The sequence below is a fragment of the Drosophila novamexicana genome, unplaced genomic scaffold (genome assembly GCF_003285875.2).
Source record: "Drosophila novamexicana strain 15010-1031.04,08,12 unplaced genomic scaffold, DnovRS2.1 tig00000564-arrow-pilon, whole genome shotgun sequence".
In the NCBI taxonomy this organism is placed as follows: domain Eukaryota; kingdom Metazoa; phylum Arthropoda; class Insecta; order Diptera; family Drosophilidae; genus Drosophila; species Drosophila novamexicana.
The window spans coordinates 25,411-37,500 of record NW_020824810.1 but is presented as its reverse complement, the minus strand read 5'-3'; the positions used below and the strand labels follow the sequence as shown (position 1 = coordinate 37,500).

At 42.0% G+C, this 12,090-nt stretch overlaps 1 protein-coding gene across 1 annotated transcript in view; it reads left to right on the top strand.

The window, feature by feature from the left end:
• LOC115762302 overlaps window positions 1–12,090 on the top strand; it is a 38,098-nt gene that overhangs the window by 23,877 nt on the left and 2,131 nt on the right. The window contains exons 5-6 of the mRNA XM_030704469.1: window positions 10,742–11,352; window positions 11,413–11,570. Of these exons, the coding sequence (XP_030560329.1) occupies window positions 10,742–11,352; window positions 11,413–11,570 (769 nt within the window). The remainder of the gene's footprint in view (window positions 1–10,741; window positions 11,353–11,412; window positions 11,571–12,090) is intronic.

The following is a 12,090-nucleotide window of genomic DNA, read 5'->3' as shown; positions in this document are numbered from 1 at the left end:
GAATCGGCCATCAATATCGGCTATAACGGGACAGATAGCGTAACTTTAGAAGCCAAGCCCTGGACCCTATTTGTATTTAATGAGCGTTATGTATATAGCTTTACATAGGTAATCGGAAGACAATTTCGATATAGAAAATTTCGCCTGCCTTACTGTCTTTATCTATGCAAACTTATCTCTTCGTTTTTTCAAAGTCTTCCTGCTGAAACGAAACACAAATTGTTTGCATTAGCAAATTATTATGTGGAACACGTTATTATCCCAGAAACTTTTGCTCTGGAAGAGAGTGCTTATTTAAACTTTAAACTATATTTTCTAACCAAATCTGTTCAACATTGCACAACTTTCATATTCTCATATCATATTCTTGCATAAAGTCATAAATCAATCTATGTTTGGCAGTAAATCTTATTGGTTTTCAACTATTTATCATGAACAGAGTATTTATTCTCAATACATTTTCCGCTTTTCCGCTTCTCTACCCTTCACTCACATATGTCTATTCTTCTGCTTTTTTCCTTTGTCATGGACATTTATCATATATCTGTCTCTCTACATACATATATATATATATATATATAGTGCCATTTATTTGCATAAATGCAGTGTTTAGTTTATTTTGCAGTTTCCGTCCGGTTGTCTGAATCAGTCAGGCGCTACTGATAGCCGTACCCCCGTCATATACTTACCCCCCAGGCCCAGGCCCAGGCCCAGCCCCAGCCTCAGCCTCAGCGACTCGGCTCCTTGTTTGTCTGCGCGTTTCCCTTGCATTGTGCAACATCGTCGACGAAGATGATGGCTGCCGGGAAAGGCGTCTGCGACTTGACAATGTGCGAGCTCTGCCTGAGGCTGGGCGCCCAGCTGTCAACAGAACTGCGGGACAGACTGTGGGCATATCAGGCTGCTGTTGTGAAAGGGAGCAGGGTCTAGAGGAGGAGGGGGAAGGGGGGTAGGTGGCATGGCACATATGTTTGCTGCAGCTTTCGACTGTGCAGCAGCATCTCATTTCAATGCTGTTGACTGCGGCATGTGGCATTTCAATTATGCAGCTGAGAATATTTAAGCGCCTCGCCTTGCCTCGCCTCGCCTCGCCCCCTTCCTCCCTACCTCGCCCTCTCGTGTGGCATGAAAGTTTAATTAAAATTAAGCCGTTGTTGTTGTTGTTGCCGCTTCCAACTGAGCAGTAAATACGATTGCGCCTGACTGCCCCAATAATTCGCTGCATTTTTGGCACACGAGTGTGTATTGTTGTGGTTTGGCTTATCACAAGTTTTCTGGCTGATTTGCATGGCTTTTGCTGTGCAAACGAGTCCTCTGATAACCTGTGGCACTCGGTTGACATGTGGCTGCAGCTATTCCGGAGCTCTGTTTCCTGCTGATTTTCCTTTTGCCGCTGCTCCTCCCCCTGCTACTGCAGTTTCCCTTATCGTTATTCGTCGTTCTTCCCACCATTGTTACTCCTTTGACAGTTGCTTCTTCTTTTTGCTGCTCATCCTTCTCCTCTAACCCTTGCAACTGTTGCTCCTATATCTGCTGTCGCTCCTACAGCTATAGCTGCACCTTTTACTCCTCCAACTCCAGTTGTTTCTCTTCTCGTGCTGCTGCTGCCTTCTCCCTGTCCACCTTCTGCTGCTCCACTCTCTTCTACTACTTCTCTTGTTGCTACTCCCACGCTTTTCATTTCAGTTTAAGCTCATCCTCATTCCATGCTTCTCCTGCAGCTTATCATCAAAATTCTGCCAGCCTCCGACCGCGTACATATCTGTCGCTGCCCAACTCCGCATTACCTATTAAAAGTGCCACCCATCTAAGGCCCAGTTAATAGCGCTTTGTATGGTATCTTTTTGACTGCTGCTGCCCTTTGGCATTACACAGAGACAATGTTGTTGCAACAGTTTCTTATTTTTATAGCCCGTATTTAACGCAAATGTGGACAAAGTTGTCGCCAAATGGTTAAAAGGTTGACTTTAAGGCTTAAGCGCTGCTTAGATCAATACAGTAGTCGCTCGTAATTAACGTTTAGTGTTGTTTAATATTTGCATTTGTAGAAGTTGATAAATTTCTATTCAGAGAGCGGCGTTGCCATCTAATTGTATTGTTAACTCAACCTTTTGGCAACCTCCTCCTCAATTCTCCTTGACTCTCAGTTGCGTAAACATACGGAAAAGTAACCCTTTGCATTTACCCAGCATAAGTCTCGCTGCCTTTTCCAACACTGTTGTTGAAAGGCGTTGCCATCCGTTTGCACCTATTGAAAATCTTTTCTCGAAATGCTTTTACAACGCAATTTTGTTCAGTTTGATTTTGCAGTTTTTCTCAGCCTTTCTCAGTATTGTTCGCCCTCTCCAATTGCTGTTGCCTTTTGCTGTCATCATTGTCACGCAGCGAGCATTAGCTAGTCTTTAGCAGAGTCTGCAATAGATGGAATGGTCTGGTTTCGATTTACGCTTTAATGGCATTGCCCAAGTCCACCAAAGTTGACAGCTGGCAACGAGACTTGAAGCCAAGTAGCCAATTTGATGCGTTTGGCATTGCGAGCTATGCAATTACAACACGAAGCAACTTTGATGCGTAAGTGAGTGTGTTTGGCTTGTTAACCAGCACACACAGATACACACGCACACACAAGGATACACTCTGGCTAAAAAGTGGCAGCAACGCACTTGACCAACTGTGGCACGTGTTGTCGCATTGGCTATGGCAATAAGCGCTGGCACAGCCAATACATACACACACACACACACACACACACACACTTAAGTAATGCTTTTGGTACAAGGATAAACTTTTATTTTTTCAAGCCGTGCTTCGTACCTCCCTCCCATCCCTGTGTATATTTTCTTTCGTTTAGTTTTTTGTTGCTGCTTGCAACGAGGCAACGTTGCAAGCACATTGCGGATACTGGTTCATTGCCTCGTTTGTTTTGTTTGCCGCACGGTCACGTGTTACCTTCGTCTTCTTTGTCGAGTGCTGCAGCGCATAAGCCCAGCCCCCTCTCCCTAGACCCCTCTCCCTTTCTCTTTGTAGTTGCCGTCCCCTGTTGCCTGCTACGTGCACTCGAGTGCAACTCGTGCTACTCGGACGCGACGCAGCACTCGCTGCACAAAAATTTAAAAGCCACAAAATCCCCCACACAAAATGCCAACTTGTTAAGCTGCGAGAAGCTGCTTTAACGTGGCCAGCAAAAGGTGCGTGTCGGCAGCCAGGTGCGCTATAGCTGAGACTTTAATTGTTATTTATACGATTTCATGTATATAACAAAATAATAACAAACTGTTTGAAAAAACAACACACACTCAAGTGAAGTTCTTGTACAATTGGGTTAGAATTCATAAAGTATGCTAGCTACAACTTTCTATTAGTTTGTACATGATGCAAATGAAATTAAGCAGAAATCAGTTTAAGCTTGTCAAACTTGTGAATGTGATTCCAATTCAGATGCTTATACTATTGAGCACAAATAAAATTAAAATGAAAATCAAGTTAAAGTCCTTTATGTGAGTCTTGTATTAAGAATTTCTTAGATTAAAACAAAAGCTCTTACTGAAAGAATTGTGCTCAGTTTAAGTAATAATTTAATCAACAATTAGTTTTGGGCAGTTTGGTTAAACATTTGTAGCTGCTTTGGCTACATTTTTAGCGGCAATTTTAGCGGAAATTTAAGCGACAATTTTTGCAGCAATTTTGTTTTGCAGCACAAAACGCAAGTGAACATTTTTAAACCTACGGCGCCTGACTGGCCCCTGCTTTACTTATGCTTTATATACATATATACATATCTTTTGTTAATGTACCCGACACACACACACACACACACAGCACCCCCATCCTCCGTTGCTGTTGTTAATGTGTGTGCATGTTGGATTTTGTGTTTTTATAACGCGCTTGGTCAAATTTGCATTTTTAAGTGAAAATTTAGCGTTGTGTGTGTTTGTGTGTGTGCGAATGTTTTGTTTGTCCCTCATTTCCAGTTTTGTGTTTATGACGGATATGTAGCCCCCTTCCCCCTCCCTCTCCCCTCCCGACAAGTGTCGGAATTTATGTATAATATATACCTATCATGTTTGAGATATATCCTGGCCGCAACTAGCACGTGCATAAATAACGGCATGTATATATTAAAGTTGTGATATATATGCAAATTATCGCATTAAGCATTTGCATTTGGATTTTAATTAGGATTTTGTGTGTGAAAACCAGCTGCAAATGAGTTTTTCGTCCCAACTTACACTGTCCGGCAATTAGAATAGGATAAACATATTAGCAAGGGATTTGGGTGTGGCAGGCGGAATGTGCTGCACAAATAGGATGTGAAATTAACTGAGATAATTGAAAGGCACTTAGTAAGTAGTTAGTGAGTTCTCCTTAACTCTCCTGGCAGTACGAAATTGTGTTCTGTGATGCTTTGCTGATTACTTAAATGAGATCAGACTAGAAAGTGTTGAGATATGTGCTTAACTTCTTGAACATATTCTCAGTCAATAGAAATTCTAAGATTAATAATTCTATTACGACTGCCTTAAAAAACTAATTGGCAAATAATTCTGCCCCTGTATTATCTTAGATTCTCTCATATAGTTTTATTGTATATGCTCGCACATGAGCTGTCACAAATCTGATAAATGTTTTCCCATGCGCGATTGACTTTATCATTTATCAGTTTATCAATTAATCTGGGCTGCCCGCATGCAGCCATAGGCCCAGCATACCTTGGCATATTAAAAGTGCTGCAGGGACAATAATCTCCAGAGCAACGGCATTTTTCCCATTAATATGGCAAGTGAAGCGATTTTTCAATTAATTTTTAACAGCTTTAAAATCAACGTTTATTATTATTTATTATAACATATATGAGCTGCATGCAGAGAAAAGAAAACGAAAAAAGTATAGCATACTTTTATGGGCAGACGCCACACGTCGCTTTTATTGTAAATGTAAATGCACACACACACACCGACACGCGCCATTATGTAAATTGCTTACGAAAATATATATTCAGATATATATATATACATATATATATATGGGAGAGATTTATATATAGTATATATATATATATAGAGCAGCTGTAGAGCTACGTTGTAGCAAAAATTTACTGCAAGCGCACAAATCAAATCATAACTGATTTGCATACATACGACTAGTGTGTGCGTGTGCTTGTGCGTGTGTGTGTGTGTGTGTGTGTGTGTGTGCCATATCAATTACATTACATGCTCGCAGTAGATGTTACTATATTACGACTGCTGCATCTGCTGTTTGTTAGTGCGCCAAATCTTTGACCAATTTCGGTCACGTAGCGGTTCCATAACGCGGCTGACCCCGCCCCCTACCCCCCAACTAAGCAGTGAAAGTGTATTAAAATGCTCATATAACCCGCTTACACCGCAACACCCTACACACAGTAGTTGCCGCACTGACCGACCACTTTACTATGGCTCATTTCGATGGCATGTGCTGCTCGGATTGGCAGCCATTTGAACCCTCTCCCGAAAGCAACCAAATAAAAAGTAGAACAAAAAAAAAAAAAACACCATAAGCCAAATTGTGGCAGTGGCGAGTGCGCTTAGGAATCCATAAAATATTTATGCTGCCCGTCCAATTGAAGGCCAATGCTTGAGGCATTACTTGAACCCCGATACGTACCAAATAAGTGAGACCTTTGCCTAGCTGAGAGAGGGTAGTGGGAATGGAGTCTGGAGTCTGGGGTTGTTTCATGCAAAGCAAACAAAGTTGATTATGTTATGTGTGGTCGTTGTATTTACACTGTCCAGCTGGTAAGTTTGGCCCTAACAATGCAGCTCAAATAGCAGCCAACAAAAGCTGACAAAATGTAAATAGCTTTTTTGCTATGTACGAAAATTGCAAAAATGTTTTTACTACCGTTTACAGCAATTGCTGAAAGCAATTTCCACATATATTGCTTATAATTCGCAAACAGTTAAAGCGCAAAATGCAGTAAATGGTGCGTGATAACTTTCAAGTGTTAGAAACACAAATATTAGTTGGTAGAATACAAATGTATTAAAAAAATGTAATTTGTGAATTTCTACTAAAAGCGAACAGCACTCAATTGCGTTTAACATGCATGTCAAACCTCATGGCAACGTTTCTTTTTTTGGTAGTGTATTTTAAGCTCATTTGTGGCACAGTGTTTCGCAGCCAGACAACAAAATCTACTGTGAATGGCCCCCTGGGTCATTTGAGGGGTGGGGTGGGTGGTTGTGTCGATTGGTAGCAACAAATTATTTATATATTTTTATTGCATGCTTCGTAAGCTTTGACTTTCGGTCGAGACTTGCTTTGTTTATCTGCGCAACAGTTCAATGACACATGAAATTATGATAGTTATTCGGTATTCGAGGTCGTAAATCTTGCAGCCACAATGTCTGCTTGATTTGTCAAACATAAAGCCAATTCTGCCAGCCGTCCATTAACTTTTATGAACAACTGTGTGTGTCATTTTTTTTTCAAAATAAATAAAAAGAAATTCAATTATTGCCCGGCCGGTCATGGGGCACAGTGCAAAGGTCTTACGGCTGCTTTGTTGCAACAGTCTGCCCATCGCCCTGACCTGAGGCTCAACTTTAACCCATTAAAACGATAACCCCCGAGTTTATGACGGGTCGTTGTTTACTTTTTAGACAGGCAGTAAAAGTTGCCATTAAGATGCCTAGCTTGCAGATATTTTTTAAATGCAAACATGTGTCTCTGCTCGTAAGGGCATAGAGAAATAAAAATATTTGAATATAAAGATGAGATTAGATTCGATTAGATTGAGCACAAGCTGATGAAGAGCCCAGGTAAATAGATCTACATGCATTAGACATTCTTTCTTTATTTCCATAGGCAATTTTTATATCAATCTATAATTCGTATCCATCATAAATATTTGGGCATTAATTGTTTTTGTTGGACAATCGCGTCGCGTGCCTGTAAAATTTGCACGCAAGAGTCGCGACACGCATCATTAACCAAATATTGAATTTTGCAACTTGCCACACCCTCTCGCCCCTCTCTCGCCATTCTCGCCCCTTACTCAATCCGAATGCCATTGTAAGTCCATACAGCCAATCAAACACGGCCAGGCCAAGGACCAGGTTAATGGGCAAGGGTTTAGGGCCTTTCGCGATGCTATGTGGCATGAGTAACGGATGCGCATCAATAAGCCGCATAGCTTGGCGTCCCGGTCACGGTTGTCCCGCCCTCCATCCATGCCCCCACCCCCTCCCTCCCTCTCTCTCCGGCTGCATGTGCATGTCAAAGTAATGGACGAAAACGAAATTCACGCATACGCAGGAACCGCGCCAACAGGCGGCCAAACCGGGCAAAACCAGGCAAACCACCCAACCACCAGCAAGCAGCGGTTGTTGAGCTGCCGGCCTGTCAGATTGTAGGTATAAGGAGTGCGGGGGAGTGGAGTGGAGACGTGGAGTGCGTGTGGGAGTGTGGGCTGTGGGATGTCTGCGGTGTCTGCAGAGTGAATGACTTTTGCGCCTGGCATTTAAATGAAGGCGCAGCTTAAATGGATTTTGGTCCAATGAAAAGATGCCCGAGGGGCAAAAGTACACATGCATATACACACACACACACACATGTGTGCGTGTGTGTGTGGACTATGGTTATCTGCTTAATGCCTTGAGCCCTGCTCGAATGAAACGCCAGATGTGTTGCCCTCTGTCAGCTGTGGCAGCCCATTTAAATTCGCAAATAAATTTGAAATTTCATTTCAATTGCATTTTACGTAAATTTCACCTGTCCTTCACCTGATTTTCGTCTGCTTTTATTGTGATTTTCCTTAGCTCTGCGCACAGCCACTAATTAGGCCTTGCATTTGTCGCGCTCGGCATGCGACTAATTGAGTTGTGCCTCGCAAACGTGCCCCAAAACAGACCTTGTTGCACTTAGTCTAGAGTACTCAACTTTACTCTGCCCCCCCCCCCCCCCCTCCCCCCTCCCTCGCTTTCGCTTTGCCACGCGTCTCTGTCTAGCATTAATGAAAAATACTTTTTGTAATTAAATAATAATTTGGTGCCTTGTCTTCTTATGGTCATGCCCAGATAGCGAATTCCTCCACCCTGCTTCTTGCCACAAGCTCCGGCTGCGGCTGCTGCTGCTGGGTTCACAGGCACGGCCGCGCCCACATACATATATTTATATATATATATATATATGTATATATGGGTGTCTCTGACTGCGCATTGTTTTTGCTGTCTCAGCTTTTCGCATATTTTGTGTGACCAGAAAAGTCAGTCAATTTTTATAAGCAATAAAGCGGGCACTGGTGTGGGCAGAGGTGCGACCATGCTTGAATTCTACAAGACGAAACTTTAAAAAACTCTCTTTTAGAGCAATAAAAAGGGTTTTTAAGAGAACTATCCAACTTTAAGGCTTTCAATTTAAATCATTTCTGAAATTCAATGCCTAAATTCTGTACAAAAAATCAAATATACTATGTATTGTAAGTCAAATATTCGAAGTTTAAGTTTCTTATATTCTGGTTTTCGTTGCTACGTTTTTTATACCCTAAACTTATTGAAAATGTGTAAAAAGGGTAGATTGTTTATGCGCAAATGTATGTAACAGGCAGAGGGAATCATCTCCGACCCCCATAAGTATATAAATTCTTTGTCAGCATCAAGAGACTTGGTCAACGTTGTTTCCGATCATCAATAACTTGCCTCATTTTCAAGCAATCGATAAAAATCGTTATCGGAATGCTATTCTATATATTCTATTCTATATATCTTGATATATTATATTCAGATCATGTATATTACCCATTAAATATGTTGAAAAAGTATTAAGTCCCCGCTCGTGTTGATAGAGGGTAACCCCTAGTCGGTTACACCCGACTCTTACTTGTCTTTGTGTTTTATTTGAAAATGCAATAGAAAATGTTGCATTCCCCAGTTTTATTGTATTGCCAGCTTTACTTGAAACTAGGACACATACCCTAACTCCACATCTAGCTCCGAAATAACTCCCCTTATCGGATGTTGCATGGCTGCACTTTGGTTTGTCAGCAAATTCGTAGTTGGGCAAAAAAACGAAGAGTATTCTCCATAGAATTTTGTTAGCTATTGTTAGTTGTATATTTCAAGTGAATTTTTGTGCTATTTGTAAGTATCTGGTTGGTGTCTGCTCGGCTCTGTATACCCTGTAATTTCCTAAAATCGATAAATATATATTTTCAGCTGAGAACTTAGAATTCGTTTAGCTTAAACAATCCTATTTATTTGTTAACCATATTCAACGGCTGGCTATAAATACAGAAGCTCTTCAGGTTTTTATTTTGTCTTACCTCAATAGTTAGCTGAGTACAGGGTATATGCTCGTCAATCCCCATTCAACTAGCGCACTCTAACGTGCTTTTGGTTACAGTCGGAGGTGTGAGGAAAGCAAATGTCAGAGGAATAAACTTCGCACGTTCTGGCTACCGACTCCCAGCTCCATTGGACACCTAAATTCCATTTGTTCTCGTCTGTGGCTATCAAATGTTGTGTCTCCTGCCGTGTCCGTGTCCGTGTCCGTTTCCAGTCGCCTCTATTTGCATATCGTAGACACTTGGCTCGGGCTCTGGCATGAATTTAGTTGCATTTTATTTGGGTCAGTGGCAGGGAAAAATACGCAGCAACTGGCAGAAGGCGTACAAAGTAAATATTTGCGGTGCCAGTTGATTGGCCAAAGTGCAGTTAAGTGCAACAAAATGTTGCAAGATGCAGGCCGAATAACAGCAAATGCTACATTGAATGTATAAATCAATTATGGCAATTATTTCGACGTGAAAACAAACTGAAATCCGGCTGTGCAAACAGCAAACACAGCAATAATTGAATTTAACTTAAGCTGCACCCCCTCAACTACCGCCCTTTCCCTTTGCCTTGCCCTGCTATTTACAATTCTATCAAAAACAACCGCAATGCGTGCAACACACAACACACAAACACGCACACAAACACATAAATCACGTATACGCAATGTGCGACGCACTCAACAAATTTAATTGTTGTTGTTCAATGGCAGGCAAAATTTGCCCTCTGCCCGCGGGACCCTTTCGGCAGGCGAATGATAAATCGAATGCGATTGCTTTGGCATAACTCATGCGATTAGAAACTCTGTGCTATTAGCGAGCAAAGCCAATTTCAGCTCTATTAAGCCACAATGACACCAGTCGAAAGTGCTTTACTTGGGCTATGAGCTTTATGTGCCTTTTACTATATTGTATTTTAGGAATAAGCGCCTTTCGAAGCTTAGATGAGCCTTTAAGGAGCTTATAAGCTATGCAAATAAACGTTCCTTAAAAATAAAAAGAATTTAATAATAGAGGCAATAATATAAAATAATTAAACTTATGTATGATATTAATATGATAAACAACAGCAAACGTTAAAGCTCTCAGGTGCTTTTAACGCACTTTGATAATTAAAGTTTTCAAGAGCTTTTTGCTTAAGTGTCGATTAATGCTACGACTGGCTTGATTAAGTCACGCCTTGAGCTTTGCATATTGCAAAGCTTTATTTAAGCTTTAATGTGCTTCGAAAGCTTAAAGCCCTTTTTGCTTGCATCTTGTCAACTTATCACAAAGCGCAGCCGTAAGCTCTATCACAACCGCTCACTGCCTCCATTGCGAGCCATTTTAAGATTTAAATAAAATGTAATGTAATGTTCAGATTAAAGTTTATGATATTTGCCAGTTGCAGATAAGTGAAACCTATTTGTAATGCTGCTAATGTATTTGCAGGAAGCTTATCGCCGCTGGGTCTGCAGCACGCTGGTGCCGTATTTCGCTGAGCCACAGGATGTGGATGCAACGCCAAAGCCAGCGCCAGTCGATAACCTCGCCACGCGAGTGGCAGCTGCAAAGGCAAAGGCAGCGGGCAAAAGTAAACGTGCGGCGCGAAATGCAGGAGGAGGAGCTGCTGCTGCTGCTTCTTCGGCTGCTGCTGCTGGCACGGGCGGCATCAAACATAAATCTCAGAAATTAATCAGCAATAACAATAAATCAAAGAACGGCAATAACATGAACGAGCGTCAGATTAATCAACAGCATGACGAGGACAATGAGCCCAACGATGAGCCGCAAAACAAAATTTCAAATGCCAATGTGGCTCGTTCGTTCTACGATGTCGTTGGCATTGGCCAGCACCAGACCCAGGCCCAGACCCAGACCCGTGCCCAGACCCAGTTCCAATACCAGTTCCAGTTCCAGTTTCACAACAACAACAGCAACAGCCGAGCCGCCCTTGCTCAGCGTCAAAAAGAGGAAGACGAACAATTCAATAATTTCATATCGACTGCCAATAATGCGGATCCCAGCGCAGCGGATCCAGTGATATCAAAACTACAAAAGAGGTTACTAAATTAATTCAATTTACTTTTAAAACTTAAACTAATTTCCTGTCCCGTTCGCAGATCAACACGCAAGGCAGAGTTCCGTAAGCGCCGCCGCATTCGACCCTGCCTGAGCGTGTGCCAAACCGTGGAACAAAAGTGCCCCTATCTGCTGCCCGCCGACCGCGCCCCCGCGCTGCCCACCCAATATGCCGGCGAGCCGACATTTGTATGCCTAGGTAAATCATTTTCAATATATATTATAGAATTGTAGAGTTCATATACTTTTCTCATGGTGTAACACGTAGAAAGAGACGTCCCCGAACCCATAGAGTATACATATATTCTAGATATGCATCAACAGCCCAGTTGATATAACCATGCCTGTCTGTCCGTTCATCCCTCTGCCCGTCTGTCCTTGCGTCCGTCCATCCGTCTGTCTATTTCTATGCGAACTAGTCTCTCAGTGTTAAAGCTATCATCTTGTAACTTTGTCTAGTCCGGATTTGTGTATTTTTCCGTCTTTTTAATGCAAGCATATATCAGAAACGTCCGAAGCGCACCTCTATATCATATATCTGCCCTAGGAACGATCGGAGCAACATAACGACCTAACTTGCCCCATATTCTCTCTACATATATGCCAAATCTTATCAACTCAACTCAACTTATTGGACCTCTATATCATAATACGAGAGCTGTCATAGGAACAGTCGTTCGAAGAGTAGATTCTTGTAAGGCAAACTATACTGTTTTCCA